Source organism: Exophiala viscosa (assembly GCF_022695815.1).
Source record: "Exophiala viscosa unplaced genomic scaffold EDD37scaffold_1, whole genome shotgun sequence".
NCBI lineage: Eukaryota > Fungi > Ascomycota > Eurotiomycetes > Chaetothyriales > Herpotrichiellaceae > Exophiala > Exophiala viscosa.
The window spans coordinates 4798419-4821159 of record NW_026944353.1 but is presented as its reverse complement, the minus strand read 5'-3'; the positions used below and the strand labels follow the sequence as shown (position 1 = coordinate 4821159).

Genomic DNA, 22741 nt, shown 5'->3' with positions numbered 1-22741 from the left:
ATAGATGGTAAATGAAAAGATGAATGACGAGTCCAGTATCATATGCACAGTTACTTACCTCATTCCTTGTTCCTTTTTCCTACAACAAGTGCAGCAGCCTTGTCGTCTTAGATACTGCTATGCTAGTATTCGCATGGTATTTGGGGCTGAAAAAGTGTTTATCAGATCTGAGACATTTGGAGGCTCATGATTAGTCGATTCGATTAGATCCGGAATGCGTCCAGCCACTTACGGCCACTCTTACATTGTAATATTGCATTTCCTCTGCTATATTAAGGATCTGAATGTTATTGTTTCTTCGATTGACTTTCTGGGCCTTTCTACCATTTCCTATAGCACACGTATACCTCTATTTGACCGTCGAGTTCATATAATTCTGTGCAGAAACGCAACTGGCAAGAGCTCGACCATTCGACACGACAAGCCCAATAACATCAACAGGTTAACAACCTCGCACCATTCACACTACCCTATCTGGAAGACGTGGACCTTGACTCGACCTCGGTTACCACCCGAGAAAGGCATCTATGCGAACCAACATCTCCCATATTGGTTGAGATTTGAACGGAGACCTCAGGACAGCATCTCTCCTGCTCAGGGCTGGTCTTACGACACTACTGCACACATCCCGTCAGACCACCAGGTGGCAGGAGCCAACATCTACACCTCGACTACATCACAGCTCGGCATATCTTTTTGTCCCGCTCACCTGGAATTCTCTCCATATCTCTCCCCTGGGACGAGCTCAGATAGCATCCAGCACATCCACTTTTTATCAGCACTTCTTGAATCAAAATGGCGTCCAAGCTAAAGATCGACCCGCCCCTTCTCAACTCAGCTTGCCCATGGGCCACGACCCTCGAGGATATCAAAGCTCTTTACGACTCTCCACACACCGGCGCCGTGACCATCCGCACCAGTCTCCTCGAGGGCTTCTCCCACGACGACTCGATCCACCAATACCTCTTCTTCACACCAGGCAAGACCGTCCCCTCCAAAACACCCAAGGGCGAAGACTCGAAACCGACCTCAAAATCAGCACCATCCGAACCAGTATCCACGCTCAACACACTAGGCTACTCACCACTCACGTTGTCGGAGTACCTAGGCATCATCAACGAGATCGTCGGCCAACGACACCTCGGCACCGATACGCCCACCAAAAAGCCCTTTATCCTCAGCGTGGCCGGTACGCCTGACGAAATCGCCATGGCCTACGCCCTGATCACCAACGCCGCCGAAATGGACGAGGACCTCCGCCTCGCAATGGAAGTCAACCTGTCGTGCCCGAACCTCAAAGACGCCCCACCCCCAGCATACGACCCCGCCCAACTCGCCGAGTACATGGAAGCCATTAGCGACTCCAAATCCACGTATCGAGGACGCATGGCTGGACCCGAGTCCGTGCCCAAAGTCGGCGTCAAGCTTCCTCCGTACACGTACTTGTCACAATTCGAAAACGTCGTCGCAGCCATGCGCAAAGCCATTTCCACGGAGCCCGGCGAAGGCTGCGTGCTCGACTTCATCACCTGTACCAACACGCTGGGCTCGTCCTTGCTGCTCGATTCGGACCTGAACCCAGTCCTGAGCAGTGAATCCGGCACGGGCATAGGTGGCCTGGCCGGCGCGGCTCTTCACCCTTTGGCTCTCGGCAACGTCGCCACCTTTCGTCGCCTGCTGGACCAGCATGATGAGACAAAGGGCGTGGCAATCATTGGTGTAGGCGGTGTCGAGGATAAGGCTGGCTTCGAGAGGATGCGGAAGGTGGGTGCCCAGGCTGTTGCTTGTGCTAGCGCCCTAGGACGATATGGTGTGGTCGTGTTTGAGAGGATCACAAAGGGAGACTGACCAGCGGACGAAGTGACGAACTGATGCTTTCTTGAGCCGATGCTGAGGCAGCTTCTGGAACTCCAAGATCTGGTGACCCATACCGCATGAGGTTGCGAGCTACTTTCTATGGAAGCATACCATAGCAGCATTACGAAGCGAGACATGATAAGATGGTGCGACGACGCAAAGAAATAGAGACTTTTGATGCAGCATATCACGCTAAGCTAACGGGGGAATCCTGATTACAGCACTTCAACTTTCGCCTGCTCAATGTCGCTTGCAATCCTCCCGTACAATGCTTCAGCCTTTCCTTCTCTGATTTTCTTACACTCCAACAGTCTGCCTTTAGCTCACATGGCTAAGCAGCACAGCACACCCAACCGCGTGCCTTGCCCTCTGGCATCTCTGGTTTCTCCAAGTCCAACACATACAAGGTTGCGCCTTACTAGATGTTTGTTTGTGGTCGTAATGGAGCTGACCTGTCGACCACTTCGATAAAATATATTCTGATGTCCGCTTGCCATTTAGAGAATATTGACGGATGGTTTATGACCCATTGATCACAAAGCATAAGGATTCATGGACCGAATAGTCAGACATCTAGAAAATGGTCAGTAAGCTTGTCAAAAAGTTCAGAAGCAGCAAACTTACGGAGGACTCTTGGTCATGTCGGTCTTGAGGATAACCGGTACTCGTGTCATCTCGCGGACATCTTGAATGTACTCGCCACCTTCCTCTCGAAGTGAGAAGTAGCTGAGGTATTTCTCCTTTTCGGATAGATGATTCTCTGGAATGTCGCTGCTCGGTTTGTTGAGCTTCGACTCTGACTGGGTTCGGTTAGGTCCACCAGCAGATGATCCATTGTGACTCGGCGTTCCGGGCAGACTCTGGGTTGAGCGGTCATTGAGTGAGACTCCAGCAGCCATCTCCGTGACTTCAGAGGCACTGTCTTCGTCATCAAACAGTGCATCGACGTCGTCAGTAGACATGGTATTGCTGTCAGTCTGCTTCTGTTGTGCTTCGTATCTTTCTTTAGCACGCTCCTTCGCCGATCCAGTTGCACCATTGGTACCTCTGGTGCTGGCAGCGGTACGTGGTCTCTCATCTTCTGGGATGTAAGCCGACGATGGTACACCCTTCTCCCAGTAAAGTTCAAGTACTCTCTCCTCCTTGCGGAACTCAGCCTTCTTCAGTGGCAATTGGTCGCAATGAACGCGTTTCTCGAATCCGTACTCTGGTATGAGGACATCGAAAGCCGATTCATACACACAGATAATGATACCTTCACTAATAAGGTCGCCACCTAATTCTTGACTCTTCTTATCCATGAGTCTGCAAGACTCGATGTGGACACTTTGTTCTTGAGCCGCATGGGCAGAGTCTTTCTTATTGTTAGCCTGTTCAGCAGTCTTTGCGAGGCTCTCCAAGTCATCCGCGAATTCGATTGCTCCGTCAGACAGAGCAGCTTCCAATTGGCGATGAACAACGATGTCGGCGTAGCGACGCGACGGGTTGGTGAAATGAGTGTAGATGGGCAAATTTAGAGCATAGTGTTGGCGTTGCTCCTCTGCGAGCTGATCACCGATATAGTACTTGGCGCGCTGCAAGGTTTTGACCAAGAGAGTCTCCATACCCTTGCGAAGATATGGGTCCTCAACCTGAAAGACACTGTTCTGCAAAGTTCCGCTGCTGCTGGTGTCAACCTCGAAACCAGCTCGAGACATCCGGTCAGCGAGAGTGAGTAGACGGCGTGGGTTGGGGGGTGCTTGTCGGCGTAGGAAGGCTTTATCTGGCATAGCGGCAAAAATCTTCTGGGCGACAAAGAAGTTGGCTTTTGAGCTAATCTCTTCGATGATTTCGTGTGCTGCGGAAGAATTGAAGATATTCTGCTCAACGGGCACATTTTCGTCGTCAAGCTGATAAAGGAGTCGAAGAGGCTTAATGTTTGATGACCGATGACCAAATCGGGCTTCACGGAACTTGTTGGCGATGGCATGCAAGGTCTTGATGTCTTCAATCGTAGCACCTTGCAAGTCGATGCTCTCGTCTCCCGTAATGACGGCATCGACCTCATCGTAGGCGATTTTGCCGGAGCTTTGGATGATTGTCTGCCCAATCCATGGTTCTCCTTCGATTTTTCCCGTGTCGGGGTGGACTTTGAAGATCACGCTGACAGTCAGACGACCCTGACCTGGGAGAAGAGAGCAAACGTCAGATGAGATCTTTGGTGGGAGCATGTTGACAGCACGAGTCATCAGATAGACGCCAGTGCCACGCTTCTTCGCTTCTCGGTCCACCAACGAGTTCGCCTTGACGAAATGTGCAATATCAGTGACATGAACACCGAGTTCGACCAGCCCATCATCAAGTTGCTTGATATGAATAGCATCATCAAGCTCACTTGTGTGCATGGGATCAACTGTGAAAGTGCGTTCGGCACGAAGGTCGCGGCGGTTGGCCAAACTGTCCTCACTCTCAGTTTGCAGGGACCAATCCTCCCAACCCACACTCTTCAAGACGGCATCAGAGAACTCATCAGCGCCGAAGTTGTTGTCACGCAACAGAGCGTCGGTCTCAACACGCAAATCTCCCATCTCACCCAATTGCTCCACCAGCGTGCCGAATGGATGGAGAGATGTGATCGGCCAGCGCTTGATGCATGCGACGAAGATTCTGTTGGCGTAATCCATGTGCTTATCGACAAAGTCTCGTGGAGCTTGCTCAGTAGGAATGGCAATCAGTGGTACGCGTTTGTCTGTGGGCTTAAACCACACAATCTTGGGTTTCTCTTGCTGGCGCGACTCGGAGCGGTTGTGGCCACCATCTCGAGCACTTCTCTCGGCCTCTTGCTTCTCTTTGGTGGCTTGGCTGCTCGGTCGAAGAAGACCGAGACTACCAGAGAACATTTGTCCGGCAACTCGCTCAATGACAGCGACGACATGTCCAGCGTAAAGGGGTTTCGCTTCATCACTTATTTCTTCCTCCTCCATGAGGAGCAAGCTTTGGCCTTCGACCTCAACGTCATCATTCTTCTTCTGTGTGGGACGTTGACGTAGACTGCCACGTCGTCGGATGCTGCCATCAGGCGCGATTGACTGACTATCAGTGGAGGACGAAGTGTCGTTCTTAGCGTTCTGAGAAGTCCCCGAAGAACGTGTATCGGTAATGTCCTTGCGCTTCTTCTTTTCTTCTTTCTCACGTTTCTGACCCCAGACTTCATCAACATCGAGGAGCTCGATTGCAACTAGATCTCCTTCGAGAGCACGATTGCGATCTTTGCTACCACAAATGAAGATATCAGCATCCAAATCGTTGGTCGTGACATAGGCATCAGAACGATTCTTCTTGTTGACACGGAGGATACCGGCAACCAGCTGGCCGTCATTCAGCAGGGCCGGAAGACTAGCTTGCGGTAGATAAGGAGTGAAAAGTGTCTTTCGTTGTTGTTGCTGTTGCAAGCCCATCTGTGGTGGAGCATGCTGGCTCGCCTGAAGTCCTCCCAACTGGGCATTCTGTAATGCTTGGAGCTGAGCAATCTGTAAAGCGTTCAATTGCTGGCCAGGGAACATTTGACCGGGCATCATCATTTGTCCTTGAGGCATTTGGACCAACTGCGGTTGCCCAGGATATTGGAAACCGCTGATGGAACTGATGGACTGGTTCATCGAACCCCGAGTCCTATGACCAGGCTGAAATCCTCCTTGCGTTTGGCTGAATTGGCCCATTTGTTGCTGTGACTGATCCGGAGTCTGTTGATTATTCTGTTGGCGCCAGTTGCCCTCAAAATTGCGTGAGCCTTGCCTCGTGTGGCTGCTTTGGCTACCACGACGTTGCAGATCGCCTTGATTGCCCTGGCCAGAGCCGCCATCTGAAGTAGCCATGGGAGGTGGAAACTGGAAAGCACCACCGCGACCAGCAGCACCGCCGCCTCGCACGCCGCCGGCGGCCATACTCTGACTACGACTATGACCAACACCACCACGGGCGTTACCAGCACGCTGTAAACCCAGTCCTTGTGATGTAGTAGGCGTGGTCAATTTGTCGTCTGCAGGAGTGGCTGATACTGGGCTGTCAGTAACACCACCTGCGCCTGGAATTGGGAACTGGAAGCCTGCAGCAGTTCGTTTCTTCTCGGCGAGCTCCGCTGCTTTCTTTGCTTCGGGAAGTGCGAGTGAGTGACGCCGAGCATGGCCTTGTGAGGAACCACCTCTTCCACCACGCCCGCTTGTGTTTTCACGATTTTGGCCCATGGCCTGCTGGTTGAAGTCACCATAAGTTGAGCCAGCCGCCCCAGCAGAAGGCGCCGGTGGAGGGCCCATAGGCATGCCTGGGAGTGCAGATTGATTTCTTCGATGAGCTGCAGGTTGTGTGGGAGTATTGGCCGGCATTGCCATCTGCTGCTGCATTGGTGCAAATTGGAAGTTGGTATTGTTAGGAGAAATCCCAGCCATATTTGGTTGACCTTGAATAGGCGAATAACCAGGCATACCCTGAAGAGGCTGCTGGATCATGCCCATGTTGACGTATTGCTGATGAGTGGCAGCGATTTGCTGTTGCTGTTGCTGAAGCAATTCAATCTGTTGCTGAAGAGCAAGTTGTTCCATCATGAGCGGTGTGAGCTCGGATGGACTGCGACGATGGGCGATATGTAATCTGCGCCCTGTAGGGCCAGGCACGCCAGTGGGATTCTGTTGTGCCATGGTTGAAATTTATCAACAAGAAGATGTGTGTCCTGACTCTTTCTGAGTAATGCTCGTCCGCCTGAAGAACCCTTGATGGGAGATGGAAGCACCCTAACTCTGGAAGAGATGAGGTGCGGTAAGGAGGGAATGTTTGAACAGGAACTGCGCAGCATCAAATTAGCATATGGTGTCTAATTGGACGACGATTTCGATGAAGCACCAACGAGGCTCGAACGAGTAGCTGGACGCAACAAGTCGACTTGGAGAGAGACGAAGTTCGGGGGTGGGATTCAAGGATGAGGATGATCTGCAGGAGGACAAACGTACCCGAACCAGGCTCTTGTCCAATGAAGTACCGATGCTCCAGTGACTTGCAAATCCTTGGGAACCCAAAGGTTGCACAAACGATGCTTATGAATTTTGTATGAACCCCGTACTGTCGATGACGGTCGGACCACCGAGGCGGGATGGGAAGCGAGGTGTCAACGTTTGACAGGAGGGGTAGTTGAGGCAGGCACAAGGAGGTGGTCGTAGCGTAGAGCTGATGGCAGCCGCAATGGACAATCAATGTAACAGACAGTGAGACCAATGACTGCGGATGCGAATTTCGCCTTGCAATGGATGCAGCCTCGATGTAAGACTTATGGGACGAGGGAAGGACAGAAAGCGGAATTGGCGGAGAGTGGAGAGCGGAGGCTCAAGGAGTTGAAGCACAAGAGAGAATGACTCTGAATGTATCTGAAGGATTGTCTGCGAGATAGCAAAAAGGGAGGGATCAGAGAGAACAAGGGGAGGTTTGTAGGAAGAAGAGAGATGGAGAGATGAATAATGAAGGATTGAGGAGTGCAACGATGATAAGTTAGTGTTCAGTTGGCTGCGTGCGTGATCGAGATTGTTAAGTTTTCGATCGTCGAGTGATAAGTTAAGCAGTTACGCAGTTACGCAGTCAGGCTGTGTGCCATTGTTCCGAGTCCATACAACAATTGGCGGGTGTACGAGGGACGTCTCAGTGCTGAAGGATTTCGGCCTTGTACAGCAATCAATTGCACCTAGCTATCCGCTATCAGCCACTCTACTGTTCTTTCATTGCATCTATTTGACAAGAGCATGCATGTCCTGGACCACAACCGTTGGCTCACCCCAGGTAAGATATTTATTTCTTTGGTGCTGTAATTTCTAGGCTCGGAAGGCGTTCGGGTGATGTGCGGCACCTAAAAGTACTTCTGGGGGAATCCCTAGACCCTAGTCTGGTAAAATGTTATTTTTGGCTTGCTTCAATAAGCATATCTTTCGAGTCTATGCTGATATCTTCAGGCTGTTCGTTCAGCTCGAGATAGATTACCATGTCTGGCTCGTATCGACTGAAGCATGTTCCCTGCCTAGCCCCTTGCTCTTACATCGCAGTGCGGTTCAGTGTAGTAATTGACTAAGGTACATATGCCTGTTGCCGATGCTGGTTTTGGGGAGTGAGTGCCCCCAAGTCAACGGTTACGTAGTAGTTTAATGCCAAGAAGTAGGGGAAGACCTTCTTTAGTCGCGTTGACTATCTTGATTCTTCCCCATTCGCTCGCTGGACCTGGAAAACAGGAAACACATCGTACTCGAACATCCGCTTTGAAACTCTGGGCCAAGACGACCATCATTCTTAACTTGGCTTCTCGAACCTCGCCCAGCTCGCTTCACTTGACGCGTTGCGTACTCTCTCGCAAGCCTTTTTTCCTGTTTGAAATTCGTTCTTTACCCCAACTTCGGTCGAATCTCTAGACCGAGTCTGTCACTGGAGCAGATCTTGTAGAGTGCGACTTTCGCCAACCATTCACTGCCATATGACAGTCGTCTTCACCATTGCAAGGACGCAACAAGGCAGGCAGTCTCCTTGAAGAGTCACAGCCGCGTGGTCACTATCTGTCGGAGCTTTCCCTTTGCCTACTGCACCGGTCAGCTTGTCCACGTTGGCAGGAGGTTTACACAGCTAGGGGCAACTCTGCTTAACCGGGGATCTGGAACAGTATTTTGTCTACGCGCCGGAACAGATCTTGAGAGCTTTTCGGACATCTATTGATCTTCCGAGCATCGACTGAAGGAGTTGCAGCCGTCGACGTGCCATCATCGTGGACGTCACGTGCGTTGGAGATGGCGCTTCACTCATCACCTGGTCAAGCAAGAAACAGCCCACGAAGCAGGAGGAATGAGGATAGCCCATCAAGACAACTACAATTTGAACTCGAGCGCGCCTTCAGCCAAATTCATTTGCAGGAAGTCGAGCGCCAAAAGCTGCATGCCTATCAACGGAGACAGCAATGTGAAGAATTAGATGCGAAAGAGCATGCTAAAGCTGAAGCCCATCGTGCGGAACTCAATGTCGCAACAGCTCAACATGAAATTGTACGCCAGCAAGCCGAGGCTGTTCTTCAGGCGTACCTGAAGCAGGAGGAAGAAGAGCGACGCCGACGTGAAGAGGAACGAAGGCGGCAGGAAGAAGAAGCCAGACGAAGGCACGAAGAAGAGCAGGCTCGCAAAAGAGCGGAGCAAGAGCGAAAGGAACGGGAGGAAAGAGAGCGAAGGGAAAGGGAACAACGGGCTAAGGATGAAGCTGAACGACGCGCCATAGGTGTAAAGCAGAAGGCTGAAGCACAAAAGGTGGAATTGGAAGCCGCCCGCCGCAAAGAAGAGGAAACAGCTCAACGGAGGAGGCAAGAGAAACAGGCCAAGGCGGAGGAAGAAGCTCGCGAGAAGAAAGTCAAGGCGGCAGCCGCAGCAAGTGCCCCGACGCCAGCCAAATCTGTTGCTCAAACACCAGCAAGTGGTAAATCATCGACGACCGAAGCTGAACACCAAAACTATCTAGCAATCCACAAGAAGCTCAAGACTTTTCGCACTGGATTCTGGGAGAAAGTCAAGAAAGACCCGACTCTTAAACCTCATGTAGGAGACATGAGGCGGGCAATGAAAACCAGCGTCGGACAACTCACGGACGATAAGGTGGGCAACAAGAAAGCTGTAAGTCTGGTCACCCTCCGAGTGTGATATTGTGCACGCTAACGCCTGCTATAGCATGACCGTGTCAGGTCGACTCTACACAAAGCACTAAACGAGGTTCCTTCCCCGCCTGTGTCGGTGAGCGACTACCTGCCCGCTCATCTCTCGCTTCAAGACGGTGGTGAGACAACGATTCCCTCGCTGGTGCTGTACCTATTGTCAATGTTCAGCAAGGCCATCATCAATGCCTTCGTCGGCGAGTGCGCCGTTAACAGTAAAGCTGGTGAACCCATTGGCACACTTGTGGCTCAAATCTTCTCGATGCCAGAACTACAATTTTCCCGAAGGGTGCCGGCTGGAAACACACAAACGAGCGAATCTCTTATCTCCATACTCATGTGCAAATTTCACGCTTCGGCACCAGCACTTTTCGGTGTATACGGACCTGAAACCACATCGGCTGGAAGGAGGCGTATCGGCTGGCGACTGGACGAGATCTCGGATGGAAAAAAGGGGTTTGTCACCGAGAACAAGCATTACGACCGTCAAACAGGTCTGGGAATAGGATATGCTTCGATAGCACTACGAAATTTCTCCAGGACGAGATTCAACAACCCTTGGCCGCCGGTGCATTTCTGGGCCAGTCTTGCCCACATCGTCAACACGCCTCCGTCAGAAGTGCAGACAACTCATCTGATCCTGTTGAAATCGATGCTAGAGAACAATGCAGTCGATCGATTTGTTCTGTTCTTTGGCGCCGCAGCAATAGCGGCCTTACGGCAAGCACTTGTCGAGTTCCCAAGAATCCTGCCGAGAGAAATGCAGGAGAAACCAATATCCAAAGCACTCGCCCTGATGATCGATGCATGGAAGACGGAAAAGCATTTCCATATTGATTAAACGGAGAGTTTGACAATCAATCGGGCGAAAGTATCAGAAGGATTTCACAGCCACGACTTGGGCTGGGAGACCGTGGCTCCTATATGACTAACGATGGGGTTATATATCAGCCGTGAGCGCTGTTGGCTGTCTTGTTTGAGATGAAGAATTCGGTAAAATCTTATCATTCATGTCCTCACTCATGAAGTCCTCTTTGTCCTGGTATGTCTATGATTCCCTTTTGGCTCACCGACTCGCCATCCTACCTATTCTTTTTCAACGGTGTCTTTTTATCAAACGGCCAGGCCGACGGTATAGCAGTCAGGATCCACCTCGCAATCGCCGCATTGACCTGTTCCGGCTTCTCCATCGCGACCCAATGTCCAGCCTCGATACTCACCTCGGTATGGTTTCGACAGTAACTCTGCATCGGCTCCTTCACGGTGGAGTTATGCGTGCCCGCGACATGGTCGTGCAGCGCCTCAATGAACAACGTGGGGATGGAAACCACGCCCTCGTTCACCGACCAGTCCTCCGCCCACTCCTTGTTCGCGTCATGATTGAGGTAGTACGCCGTAGGGGCCCAGAAGCCTCCAGCCCGAAACGCATCCCCAAGGTCTCTGAGCGTGTGCTCGTCCAGCAGTGATGTCTCCAGGGGTGTCTGAGGTGGTTTGTCCGCGCCTCCAAACCATCCGCCATCCTCGCACACCGTTGCCGTAATGGCGGGCTTGTCGTGACCTGCGGAATTTTGGGGACGGTAAATGGCTTTGAGGAAATTGTCGATGTCCACCTCATAAAATGCGATTGCCTTGTCGAGATTTGCCTGGTCCTGGTAGAAGACCTGGTAGTCCCACTGAGCGTTCGGGTACTCGTCCTCCGGGTAGATGTCGCGGTTGGCGTACTTGATCAGCTCGTCCACACCCATTTCGAGCGTCCGATATGGGATGCACATGTTGACAACGCCCGTGCAGAACTCAGGGTTGTGTGCTAGGAACGCCCATACAACGGATGCGCCCCAGTCGTGGCCTATCCAGATGGCCTCGCGGCGCTCGAGGTGCTTTAGCAGGGATAGGAGTGTTGTCACGACGTTCTGCATTGAGTAGTCACTTTTATCTTTGGTTTTGTACGACACGCCATAGCCTGGCATGTCAGGCGCGACCACGCGGAAGCCTAGACTGGCAAAGGTCGTGAGTTGGGGGGTCCATGTAGAGGCGATGGCTGGCCAGCCGTGGATGAATATCATGAGAGGACCATCGTGTGGACCGGCGTCTAGGTATGACAGTGTCTTGTCACTTCTAGTGGTGAAGTCGTGCCTGGTTACTTTGACCATCTTTGCGGTGGGACGGTGTTGGGCTTCAGAAAGGCATGTGGCGGCCAGCACGCGGGGTTATATCTGATGAAGTTGCTGCTGGCTTGAAAGCAGTGGGTATGTTTGCAAGCAGCGGTCGAGTAGGCGCCTGTAGCAGTGTTATGATTAGTATTACCCCGCGGTGTATGCAGGTCAGCGTCCGGATACAAGTGGAGATGTGGTGCTCATCAATTCAAGACGCCGCGATCCGGGGGAAGCACGCGATAGCGAAGATCATACGATAGCCCAAAGCAACTGTTCCCACGTGATTGGTAAACCTGAAGGGCCGGCACCGCAGAGAACGCAGACATGATGCCCGCAATGCCCAAGTGCGTTGAACAGTGACATAAGCTACCCCAGAGTGATAGTCAAAACGTGGAGCAATTTGCGGAGAGCTGAACGATGCCGGCCCGTTCTTCGCCACAAATATATGTAGACATTACTTGCCTCAGCCTACATTGTATTTCAAGGTAATGAATCGTGACCTAAAGCCATCAACTTGTGGTTATACCGCCTGACAGTCTTCTCGCCGTCCCTTGCCCCAAATATTTTCCTCCACCGATCAGGTTGGTCTGCCTTGCCCAGCCCACTCGCCTTACCATTGAATACCATGATCTTTTGGTCTTTGCTATAAGTCTCCCATGGCTGGCTTCCATTCGCAAAATCAAGGACGGCTTTGTTGAATGCGTCAGCAGTAGCCTTCACATCTGCTGGCGCTTGAGGGCCAGCAACAGAAGGATATCGACAGAAGAAAGCGTTATCGAGTGAATGATACGCATAGCCGTAAAAGGGACTCCCTGGGAAGGGGTCTGGCTGGTCGAATCTGTAAAGGCTGATGGGAGGGGATGATGTACTTTCAGATTGTTCCGCAACAATATAGGGCAACCCGCTAAAATTCGTGTCCGTGACCATGTCGATAAGACCTTCCAGGTTGATTTTCTGGGATGACTTTGGATCAATGCCATAGAGGCGCATCAACTCTGCAGCATCCTTCCCATCTTGGATGACATCCTTGACTCTTTCGGAAAATTGCTCCGCTGTCCACGACGGCCAGCCCATGCTCATTCCAAACACTGCAGCTTCCTGTTTTGTGGAGCCCGTGATGACTGCCTTGACCCAAGGCCCCAGTGGAGCCGGACCTGCAGTGGGAGTGGAGTCGTCCTGATATGTGTACCATTCTGGATCCCACAGTGGCGTCGAGAAAGATCGACCAAGAAGTGCCATCATATCATCGGACGAGAGGGCTCTCAATGCTGCGAGCTTCTCTTCTCCAGTCGCTGACGAGGGGACATCCGTGCTAGCAACAAGCCTATCGAAAGTAGCTTGAGCCTCTTCTGGTCGTGGGTAGTCGAGGTTTGGGCTCGACATGATAAATCCTCTCTGGCAGACGGGGACGTGCGAGCGGAGATGAGCCAGGACAGATAGCCCTCCTGCAGATTCGCCGGCAATGGTGATGTTCGATGGGTCACCGCCAAAATACTGAATGTGCTTTTGAACCCATGAAAGTGCAACCCTTTGGTCGTACATTGCCATATTGGAGAATGGGATTTGCCCATCCTTCTTGGCTTCGGCCTTCAGTTCCTCTGAGGTAAGGAATCCAAAATAACCTAGTCGATAGTTCATCGCAACAAAGAGAATGGGCTTCCCAGATTCGACTGAGTGCTGAACCAAGAAGTTGCCGTCAAACTCTCGGCCTCCATCTCCAAACACGAAGCCTCCACCATGGATCCAGACCAAGACAGGTAAAGGCGAGGAGTGCTGTGCCGTAGGAGTGTAGACATTGAGCCTCAAACATCCAAATTCGTCCATAGTATCTTCGGTCTGGGGCAAGCCTTGAAAGAGCGGGGACTCTCCTCGGCCTGGTCTCACGGCTTGAGGACATATCGGCCCATATTGGGTCGCTTCAAGAACACCGGTCAGAGTTGAGTGGTCGATAGGTTGAGCTTGACGGAAGCGTGCGGGAATTGTGGCATACTGAATCCCCAGAAAGTTCGACACTTGTGTCGCATCGTTCACAAAACCTCGAAATTCGAGCTTTCCCAGTGAGACTGAGGCCGGCGCAGATTGGCCCGCTACGCTACCCATTGTGCAAGAGAACTCGACTCGCGGCAATCTAGATAATATGGTCTCGCAAGCACGAGCAGGGGCAGGATGATTGTTAGTGATACTGGAGGTCGTTTGTCAAATATATGTATCCCTGTTCCGTCTCTAGGCCCAGAATCGATCGGCAGTTATTGGGGTCTAGATACCCGGCTGCGCTCGACAGCAATAGGAAACACCCCACGAACGAGAAAAGCTCACCGGGTCAGCCCCGCATTGATGGGGTCAAAAGCCGTGTTTTTGACACTGCCGCAGACTTGTATGACACAGCTGTCCAGTCGACGTCTTCAGAGTCAACATGATTGGGGACGAAGTCTACCTTTTCAAGAGAGGCGCGCGAAATGACACGACGTACGGAGTAAGCGGAAGCAAAATGCTGGCGAGGCGTGTTTGTTTACGGTCAGCGAAATCCTTCGAGGCTGCATAAGTGGACTAGCGTTTCTGCAGAGACTTGGCATTGAGCAGCATACACCAGTGCTTCGGTTCCCTTCCCAGCCACGCAGCCCATCTGTCTCTCAAATCCTGTCGTGTGGTAGATAGCCGACCTTGGGATCCCCGGTCATCTCTGCCCTCTGCCATGGCGGTATGCACTTGCCAAGTCAAGAATGTATCACAGAACATCATTCGCGCGAGCACACGGACGCAATATGTGGTCGGCACTGTCTTGAGTTTTGCGGATTGCTCGATGTTGAATTCCCAAGACGCGTCTTCAGATCTTACGCGAAGGTCATGTTCGCCGGCGTGTTATATATATGCGGTTACAGCCTCTGTGCCTGGTGCTCTGCCCATTGTCCCTTCTGCGGCATCGGAGCAGGAAAGAGAGCAGTCTGACCTTTATGGTCGCTGTATCCTAGAAATCTTTTTGCTTGCCACGCCCTCTCATATGCGACCTCCTCGCTCGTTCGTGCACGGGTCTCTTGCTGCGCACATATATGTACATACCCTCGTCTTTGACGCCAGCTCGGTCGGGCAACATGCGTAGGCACCTTGCCCTGCCAATACCACGGGAGAGCCAAACACGGCCTTGCCTATGATGCAAGGGCTGCATAGCTTGCTATGAAGGCTGCCATCGACTTCTCGATCTTTCCGCACACCCTGGGGGGAGCTTAAAACCCGGCATCTTTTCAAAGCTGATCCAAGCTGCTTCGAAGCAAGACTTTGTCAGCGTGAAGCTAGATCAGTCGTGGGAGCTGTGACGCCTCATATCTTGATGCATTTTGATGTTCCTTTGTCAATGGGTAGCGGCGAAATATCGGTTCTACCATTCGATGTCACCTCAGTGCCGGATGTACCTTCTCGATACCACCCAGGGCCAGAGCCCCCGTCCGATGTCGCTCAGTGCAGGGCCCAGGCACCATCATGGGCGGAATGTCGCCGCCTTTGGGATGTCGGCCGCCTGTCACCCGCATGTCAGCCGGCTCTGAGCCCGCGACCCACGATGCACTTTATGAATTATACCATCCAAATTTTCGACAAAAAGATCTCCCCACGATTGGAGTTATCGAAGAGCGTTCTTGTAACGATTCTACGAGTCCTTATGGTCTAGGTACTAGCTGCCTCGTCCATAATGAAGATTGTGAGCTAACTGCTCATCAGTGGTGTAAGTCTTAAGCCCTCAAGGTTATCTGAGCGTTGCTAACAGCCCAAAGATGATTCTCGGCAAGTTTCTCGACCTCTGAGGCCTTGAAGGTGTTTCTAACTATTCCCTAGCTTAGGGTGAACCCTGAGTCTTCTCTGTTTGCGAGAGGCCCCGCGGTAAGCAAGAAACTCCATCAAAAAATGGTCAAAATCTAACAAAATGAAGTTCGAACCGCGGTAAGGACCCATTTTTTTTTGGTTTTCTATCGAACACCGTCCAGCAAAGTGTTCAGAGACTACTCGTACCCGAGAAAGCATGAGAATAGTTCTATTGCTTGAATGGTGGTGTGGTGGTCAAAAATCTCCACGGGTCCGGCGGGCTTTTGAACCTGTAAGTGCGGCAGCTCCAAATTTATACTGCAGTGCCAGCTTCCTGCAACGGCATCTGTGGCTCCATTGGCCTTCAATTTTTCTGCCTCCTACGTCCCTGTGTTCAATTCAGGGTGTTCTTGGGCACCGCTCATGGAAGTGTGTCCTGATCCATAGCTGGCATCTCACCAACCAGTCCGTTCAACAAATCTCCCAGACCATCGGCCATACCACCTTCGGTGATATCCGAGATCCATTGCGAGAAGTTCTCAGAGTCCAAGCTGTCAGCCTGCGGTGCAAAATCAAGAGCTGTGGGTGTTTCAGCACCCTTATCAACGAGCATGGTCATGGTCCGAGTAGCCAGCGCCTCAAAGATATCTCGGTAAGGGGCTGCAGCATCATTCCATTGGGCAATGAGCACCAAAACAATGGTACAATCAGTGCAGGTACTGCTGACAACATCTTGTCGTACCCTTCCACGTACTGCAGCCGAAGACCAAAGACAGTGGAGGTATGTGAGCCCGGCCATGAAGACGGTATGAAGTGCGCCCCAGGTATACGTAGTTGATTTCCCGAGCAGCTGCCTCCGATATCCATGGCAAATGTTTTCTGCAGCTTGCATGCATTCAAGAAACGTCTTATCGGATGAGGTGCCTTTCAGATCTGTCAACTGGCCACGGTAAAGATGGAGAATCGTATCACTGTAAGAGAAGTCGAACCATTCGTCACAACTGAACATTGAAAGCATCTCTCCTTGATGAGGTACCCTCGGAGGTATTGACGCTCGCCAATCTTCGAGCTCTTTGCGTAATTCATCGACACGTGCCTGGTAGGCAGGCTGTGGGGGATTACTTTGGTGAATGTCCGAGTACAGTGATGCATGAATCCGACCCAGGAGACAGCGAACACGAAATGCATGGAGTGCCTTTGTCATGCTTGTTGGAGGCTCGTGAGGACTTCGGACTGTGCCGAGTATGCCGTAGTCGGAAATGTACATGTCGTCGATGTCCATCGGATACTTGCAGCCGTTAGCATTCGCTCAATCCTATGGCTTGTGAAGAGCACCTCGCAGTCAACCATTTGGTATTGCAAAGCCAATGGCCTTCCCAGTATGGTCGCTGCCATGGTATCAACAGTCCATGCACACCAAAAGGCTCGCTTTCGCAGCTCGGTACGCAGGGGAGTTGAAGTCGATGCCATCCCCATCACGTTCACATGACGGTGATAGCCAAATTCGATACACTGACGCAAAGCCAACCCAGAAAGTCTCCTAGTTCATGTCAATATGAGTCTGGTCTGCGACTGGAGGCATCTTACCAGACGGATGTGCCAGCAGGGGATCGCAGTGAATACACTGCGTAGCATAGATAAGCCTGTATGACCTCGAGGTTCTCGAGCTTCAAGACTTCATCGACAAACAGTTGCGCCGAGGCATATAATTGCTATATCCCTTTAGCATGTGTCCAATGAACCTGACCCCACTTGCCTTTGGATCATATCCAACGCGCGGTAGGAGCAAAGCACCGATAGCATATACCTGGCAGATCTGGTGAGTGTTTATGTTCCCTGGAACGGCAGCGGACGGGTTACAGTACCATGTACAAGAAAAAGAGGGCTACCGGCTCGAATTGAGACATATCCGTCATCTCTGATGGCATGAGCTTCGCTTCCCAAAGCCGAAACGTCGGTTCATGCAAGAATGGATACTGGCTATGTATCTCCCGAAAATAGGCGTCACTGAGTTTGACGCAGCTCTCATAGTCGGGAAGAAGGCACGGTGCTGGCAACGGTCTGGTATCGTGATGACCATTGTGGGTGTCAGGGGCTCTTCTGGGCACTGCCTGAAGCAGAGCCGAATTGATGACTCGTGAGAATGCAAAGGTTGACGAGGCGCCTAAGTAGTGAGGCTCGGCTCCGGCTGCAAGACTCAGCATACCAACTTTCGCAGCCAAATTGCCCACCTCATCTCGGCCTTCATCGGCTGTGCCCGACCTTGACGGACTTAGATGCTCCTGCGTGAAAGACAGGGTAGCTGATGGTGTTGTCGTTTGAGACTCTGCGTATTGCAGGCCAACTTGATGTAGCGAGCCAGGAATAGCACCTGCCTGGTTCTCTTGTGCAAGGACTCCTTCGAGATAGGCGACCCGCTCCTCCAATATCTCGAGATAGTTTCGAGGCTGATGACGTTTCGTGGTCGGATCTTCCACCAGACATACTATGCTTGATGAGCACCAGAATGCTTGACCAGTGGGAAAAGAGCTTCACCTAAGCCAAACCGTCGACAAATTGAGCATGCTGGAAGCTGGCTATCGCACTACTCCACTGCATTAGCAGGTACCGTTCCACGGGCCGGCCGGCAATGCCACCTTGAGCTTTCTTTCCTTGCAATTGACGCAAGCAATCTGTGTTCTGCTCCCTGTGCGTTTACGTTGACGCTCCTTCAGGATAGGTTTCGACCCATAAGGATTTTGGAGCATGTTTGTTTTATAAGGCCTGAGCGGGGAGGCAAGCGGCAGCGGTTCTATGCAAGGGATCTTTGAGGGCGACTACTGTAAATTAGTACTCAGAGCACCTATTTATGGGGTAGTTGCAGCCCAGAAACCCTGAAGCCCCGCAACACCTGACTGTCTGATAAGCGGCGAGCATGGCTAAGTCAGGTACCTAGGTACGTGCTGAGCAGCTGTACGTGTGCGAGTAAATACTGTACCTAAATAAGCAAAATTGGAATCTTATCGTCACAGTTTAATTGGTTATTTGAGACAGTCTAGAAACCACAACCCTTGTCATGTTTGTCCTATCACCTATGAACGGAACAGTTATCGTATGAGGAGCGCGACCTGGCTACTCGGTGGCATAGCTTTCAAACACCTTATCGTCGCCCAACCTTGTGGTCTTCTCTACATTGACGTCTTGAAAAGAACACCGAGTATTTCATTGCGTCCCATCGTCCTCTGGAGTTATCTTTTAGTCTCCATCGCTCCTTTGCTTTGGCGGGTTCTGTGAATCTAGGTCAGCTTCTGACAGCTCCCGGGAAGAGTGGTACCATACGCAACCTGCTCGAGATCCTCGGCTTCCAAGGTGGTGGCCTCTGTTCGCCGGGTGACTTTGTACGCATTGAACCAGGAGCCCCGGAACAGGTCATCGATTTCTTCGACGCTAAGACCAGATGTTTCTGGAACCATGAAGAACACATAGCAAATTGCCAAGAAGCACCAGCCAGCGAAAAAGAGGAATGCGCCCCAGTTGTTGGTTGAAGAGAGTAGCGAAGGTACCGCGAAGTTCATGGCGAAGAAGAACAGCCAGTGAAAACATTGAGACAGTGCACCTCCAAAGGACCGAATCCTGTTGGGCCACAGTTCCCCACCAAAGACATACGGGAGAACGAAAAGTCCTATGAGAGGAGCGCATGTCAGTCAATAGTTGGTGGCTTGTCCATTTCATGGGACACTCACCAACAGCATATCCGAGAGCGTGGAAGAAGATCAAAGCCAGCGCAGCCTGTGATGACGCATCGCTTGCGGTACCTGCTTGTTTGTACTTGAGGTACACCCCAATGTAGATATCGGAGATCATTTGCAGGCCGGCGCCAACGAACAGTGATCCACGTCGACCTAGAGCATCCACGAAGAAAAATGAGGCTATCAGCGTGAAGAAGAACTTGGACATACTATACATCCCTGCGAGGAAGAGACTGTGCGTGTTTCCTCCGGCGCTCCCCAGCAGCTTCAGGATGGGGACGAAGTATGAGGTTATAGAATTTGCTCCAGACAATTGGGCCAGAGCGTACGATATCAAGGTTTGCTGAACACGTCGGAGGTTGCCTGGGACCGTGAATGTCTCTCTCAAAACACCGAGGATTTGCGAACGACTGCCGCCAAAAGCCTCAGTCTCCTTCCGGATAGCTTCCTGGATATCATTCAGCTCGGAGCGTACCCGCGGGTGGTCGACAGGAAGCCCGCGGATCTTGACCAGAGTTGAAACAGCGTCGTCATGTCGTCCAACAAGCCAGAGCCATCTGGGAGATTCGCTGAGAAAGAAGCTGGCAATGATGAGAAGGAAGAAGAAGATGCATGGCGAGAACCACACAATCTGGTACCGAAGCCTGCTGGTACTGACGTGGATGTAGACACCGTAAACAGTGAAGACCGCGCATACTGATGACAGGCACATGGCAACGCTGAACCACACTGCGAGTAAGCCACGGATTTCTGCCGGCGCAATCTCAACAATGGACATTGTGCCTGTCACAGTGAGAGAACCAATACCCAAGCCAGATACTATTCTTGCCGCATATAAGCCAGTGAGGCCGGGAGCAGAAGTAGCCACGAGCTGTCCGATGATCCAAATGGTGATGTAGAGGCGCCAGGACCACAATCGTCCAATGCGATCGTTGATGAAGAAGGACAGGAGTGCCCCAGCACCAGCTCCAAGATAAACGATGGAAACGAAGTATCGGAGTTGGTCGGCATCAGAATTGCTGAAGCCAAATTGGTTCTGAAACCCTGGCAACTCGGGCACGACTGAGGACGAGCCTTGATCCCAGGCTTTGAGGAGTCAGCATTGCTATGGCAACAGTCTGATTGGACATACTGAGAGGCATTGAAGCAGTTGCATACAGGAGCGTGGATAGAAGTAACTGTTTGTTGAAAATGATTTCCCGGGGCGTCGCTCGAATCACCGTGGCATACTTTGCCAAAGTCGAGTTTGCGAAGATATTTTTGATAGCCATGATGTTGCCGTTGTGAAGCTGTGATGAAGTCGAGGCAGGCAATCTAGCTTGAGCAGGAGTTGATGGATTTGAGAGGTGGGACCGACTCTTTTAAGCTGTTTCAGAGAGCATTCATCCAGATCTCAGCACAGCATTCAGAATGATGACCTTGCTCCACAACCATTATCATCCAGGACATGGTTTGACCTCGGACAGTGTGCATTTGGCACAATGCATCGCTACCGAACAAGCCACCTAGAGGAACGTTCCGAGCAGCGAATGAGACAGACGCTCGACACTGATAAAGAGGATGGGTGGGAAGAAAGACGTTGTGGCGGACCTGATCGACAAGACGCTACTCGGAAGCATACGAGCTACCAATGAGAGACGGGATGCCCTTGGACACGACTCCCCCTCCTTTTCGGATACATACGACGGCCCAATGAGACGTCTCGGTTGGATCCTACTCAACATGCCAGACGAAGCGAGCCTTATCATATAACCTGGCCGTCTTTGTCTGCTACCTTGTTTCGGGCGTTGTTCTGGAAGTCATTCCGCTCTACACAAGTTCTTTCATTACACCCTTGCTGGGGACTTGCAAAGACAGTATGTCGTTGTCCAAAAGCTCTCCGATCATTATCATTGGAGCAGGCGTGTTTGGATTAAGCACAGCAATACACTTAGCACAACGAGGCTATAGCAATGTAAAGGTGCTCGACAAGCAGGCATATAAGCAGACTAAATATGCTTATGATGCAGGTTGCGATGCAGCCTCGGCAGGTTAGTCCCAGGCCCACGTAACCACATGGCGACTCTTTCAACATTCATTGACGTGATACAGACATGAACAAGATCATGCGAGCGGGATATGGATCACAACTTGAATATCAGAACCTTGCTTTGGACTCTGTCTCACAATTCAAGCAGTGGAACGAGGAAATCAAAAGTGGTCAAACACTGCCACCAGGTTTCACCAAATCCGACATCATATACTGCAACAATGGCAATCTCACGGTCAACGAGAAAGAGGACCTCACACAGTTCGACATTGATACTGTGAAGAACTTTGCCGCAGTCGGGCTTGAAAACACCCAATTTATCTTGACTAATCCCGACCATGTCAAGCAAGCAGAGGCCGAGGGATTCGGATTTGCGGTCAATCCATTCCGTCGAAAGCCTGAGGAAAACCACGGCGTCCTGGATACCTATGGCGGCATGGTGTATGCAGACCGTGCCTGCCGCTACGCTCTGCATAAAGCGGAGGCCCTAGGCGTACAACTGGTGCTTGGTGGTGCGGCAGGCACATTCTCAGATTTCTTCGTGATGCGAATCCTAACAAAATTATCGGTGTTCAGACGGAGGACGGAGTTTCTCGTCTGGCAGCTTTGACCATCATGGCTTGTGGTGGCTGGACGCCGTCTCTGATCCCTGAGCTCGACGGCCTCTGCGAGACGACAGGCGGTAGTGTCACCATATTCCAGCTGCCTCCGGGGAATCAAGCTTTGTGGGATCGTTTTGCACCAGAGAACTTTCCTACCTGGAAGTAAGTCTCATTCTATCGCCGTAACTAGGCACCTCTGAATCTGGACAGGTACAAGATCCGAGATGGCGCGGCTGGCGGCCTGTATGGCTTCGCACGCGACTCTCAAGGAAGAGTGAAGATCGGTTATCGCGGGACAAAATATACCAATCCTCAAATTCAGCCAGATGGCGCTGTGAGAAGTATTCCGATCACACGCTGGACACGGGAGTCAACCAGGCAGTTACCACAGCAAGCGGCCACGGTGATCAAACAATTTGTACAGCAGTATCTTCCCGAGCTACTTTCATGTTCAATGAAGTCGCGATTATGCTGGTATACTGACTCATTCGACAATCATTTTGTTATCGACTTTATGCCCAACACAGAAGGACTTCTGATCGCCACGGGAGGGAGCGGTCATGGTTTCAAATTCTTGCCCAACTTGGGGAAGTTTGTGGTAGACAAGATCGAAGGCAAGAAGGACGAATCTGGTCTCCTCAGCAAATGGAAGTGGAGGAGTCTAGAATCCGGGGAGCAAGCTTATAATAGCATCATGGAGGGCACACGGAGTGCCCGAGCTTTACAAAGACAGGTATTGACGAGGGAAGACAGCCTCAGCACACAAACGAGTTTACTGTGAAATGTGTCCGGCTTTGACGTCTAAGATGGTGGAGGAGTTCAACCTTTGCATGCCAACCCCATCACACTCGGCAGTTTTTCTATCCATGCCACGTAGCCAACGTTGA

General features: G+C 51.5%; 8 protein-coding genes across 8 annotated transcripts; 3 read left to right on the top strand and 5 right to left on the bottom strand.

Moving 5' to 3' along the window:
• Positions 1–795: 795 nt before the first annotated feature.
• On the top strand, positions 796–1848 carry EDD37DRAFT_605149 (dihydroorotate oxidase; the record flags this gene model as incomplete). The annotated part of the gene is made up of 1 exon (XM_062814796.1): positions 796–1848. The coding sequence occupies one exon, from the start codon at positions 796–798 to the stop codon at positions 1846–1848; it is 1053 nt and encodes a 350-aa protein (XP_062676182.1).
• A 542-nt stretch (positions 1849–2390) lies between these two features.
• EDD37DRAFT_605148 (uncharacterized protein) lies at positions 2391–6530 on the bottom strand (the record flags this gene model as incomplete). Its single annotated transcript, XM_062814795.1, has 2 exons — positions 2391–2430; positions 2482–6530. 2 exons carry the CDS (start codon positions 6528–6530, stop codon positions 2391–2393), a joined length of 4089 nt encoding a protein of 1362 aa, XP_062676181.1.
• Positions 6531–8461: 1931 nt separating this feature from the next.
• Positions 8462–10512, top strand: EDD37DRAFT_98629 (uncharacterized protein). The gene is made up of 2 exons (XM_062820418.1): positions 8462–9512; positions 9567–10512. Exons 1-2 carry the CDS (start codon positions 8646–8648, stop codon positions 10389–10391), a joined length of 1692 nt encoding a protein of 563 aa, XP_062676180.1. The 5' UTR covers positions 8462–8645; the 3' UTR covers positions 10392–10512.
• EDD37DRAFT_98636 (Alpha/Beta hydrolase protein) lies at positions 10512–11931 on the bottom strand. The gene has a single exon (XM_062820419.1). The coding sequence runs from the start codon at positions 11698–11700 to the stop codon at positions 10633–10635; it is 1068 nt and encodes a 355-aa protein (XP_062676179.1). The 5' UTR covers positions 11701–11931; the 3' UTR covers positions 10512–10632.
• Positions 11932–12168: 237 nt separating this feature from the next.
• On the bottom strand, positions 12169–14185 carry EDD37DRAFT_98621 (esterase/lipase). The gene has a single exon (XM_062820417.1). It carries the CDS (start codon positions 13801–13803, stop codon positions 12184–12186), a length of 1620 nt encoding a protein of 539 aa, XP_062676178.1. The 5' UTR covers positions 13804–14185; the 3' UTR covers positions 12169–12183.
• Positions 14186–15815: 1630 nt separating this feature from the next.
• EDD37DRAFT_98480 (fungal-specific transcription factor domain-containing protein) lies at positions 15816–18412 on the bottom strand. The gene is made up of 7 exons (XM_062820415.1): positions 18132–18412; positions 18031–18079; positions 17361–17980; positions 17252–17302; positions 17083–17207; positions 16831–17035; positions 15816–16783 (listed from the first exon to the last, which is right to left on the bottom strand). The coding sequence occupies exons 1-7, from the start codon at positions 18240–18242 to the stop codon at positions 15917–15919; spliced, it is 2028 nt and encodes a 675-aa protein (XP_062676177.1). The 5' UTR covers positions 18243–18412; the 3' UTR covers positions 15816–15916.
• EDD37DRAFT_684998 (general substrate transporter) lies at positions 18308–20494 on the bottom strand (the record flags this gene model as incomplete). Its single annotated transcript, XM_062819881.1, has 4 exons — positions 18308–18762; positions 18814–19156; positions 19218–20309; positions 20356–20494. 4 exons carry the CDS (start codon positions 20492–20494, stop codon positions 18723–18725), a joined length of 1614 nt encoding a protein of 537 aa, XP_062676176.1. The 3' UTR covers positions 18308–18722.
• A 587-nt stretch (positions 20495–21081) lies between these two features.
• EDD37DRAFT_655829 (FAD dependent oxidoreductase) lies at positions 21082–22635 on the top strand (the record flags this gene model as incomplete). Its single annotated transcript, XM_062818785.1, has 4 exons — positions 21082–21253; positions 21315–21793; positions 21829–22016; positions 22065–22635. 4 exons carry the CDS (start codon positions 21082–21084, stop codon positions 22633–22635), a joined length of 1410 nt encoding a protein of 469 aa, XP_062676175.1.
• Positions 22636–22741: the final 106 nt, after the last annotated feature.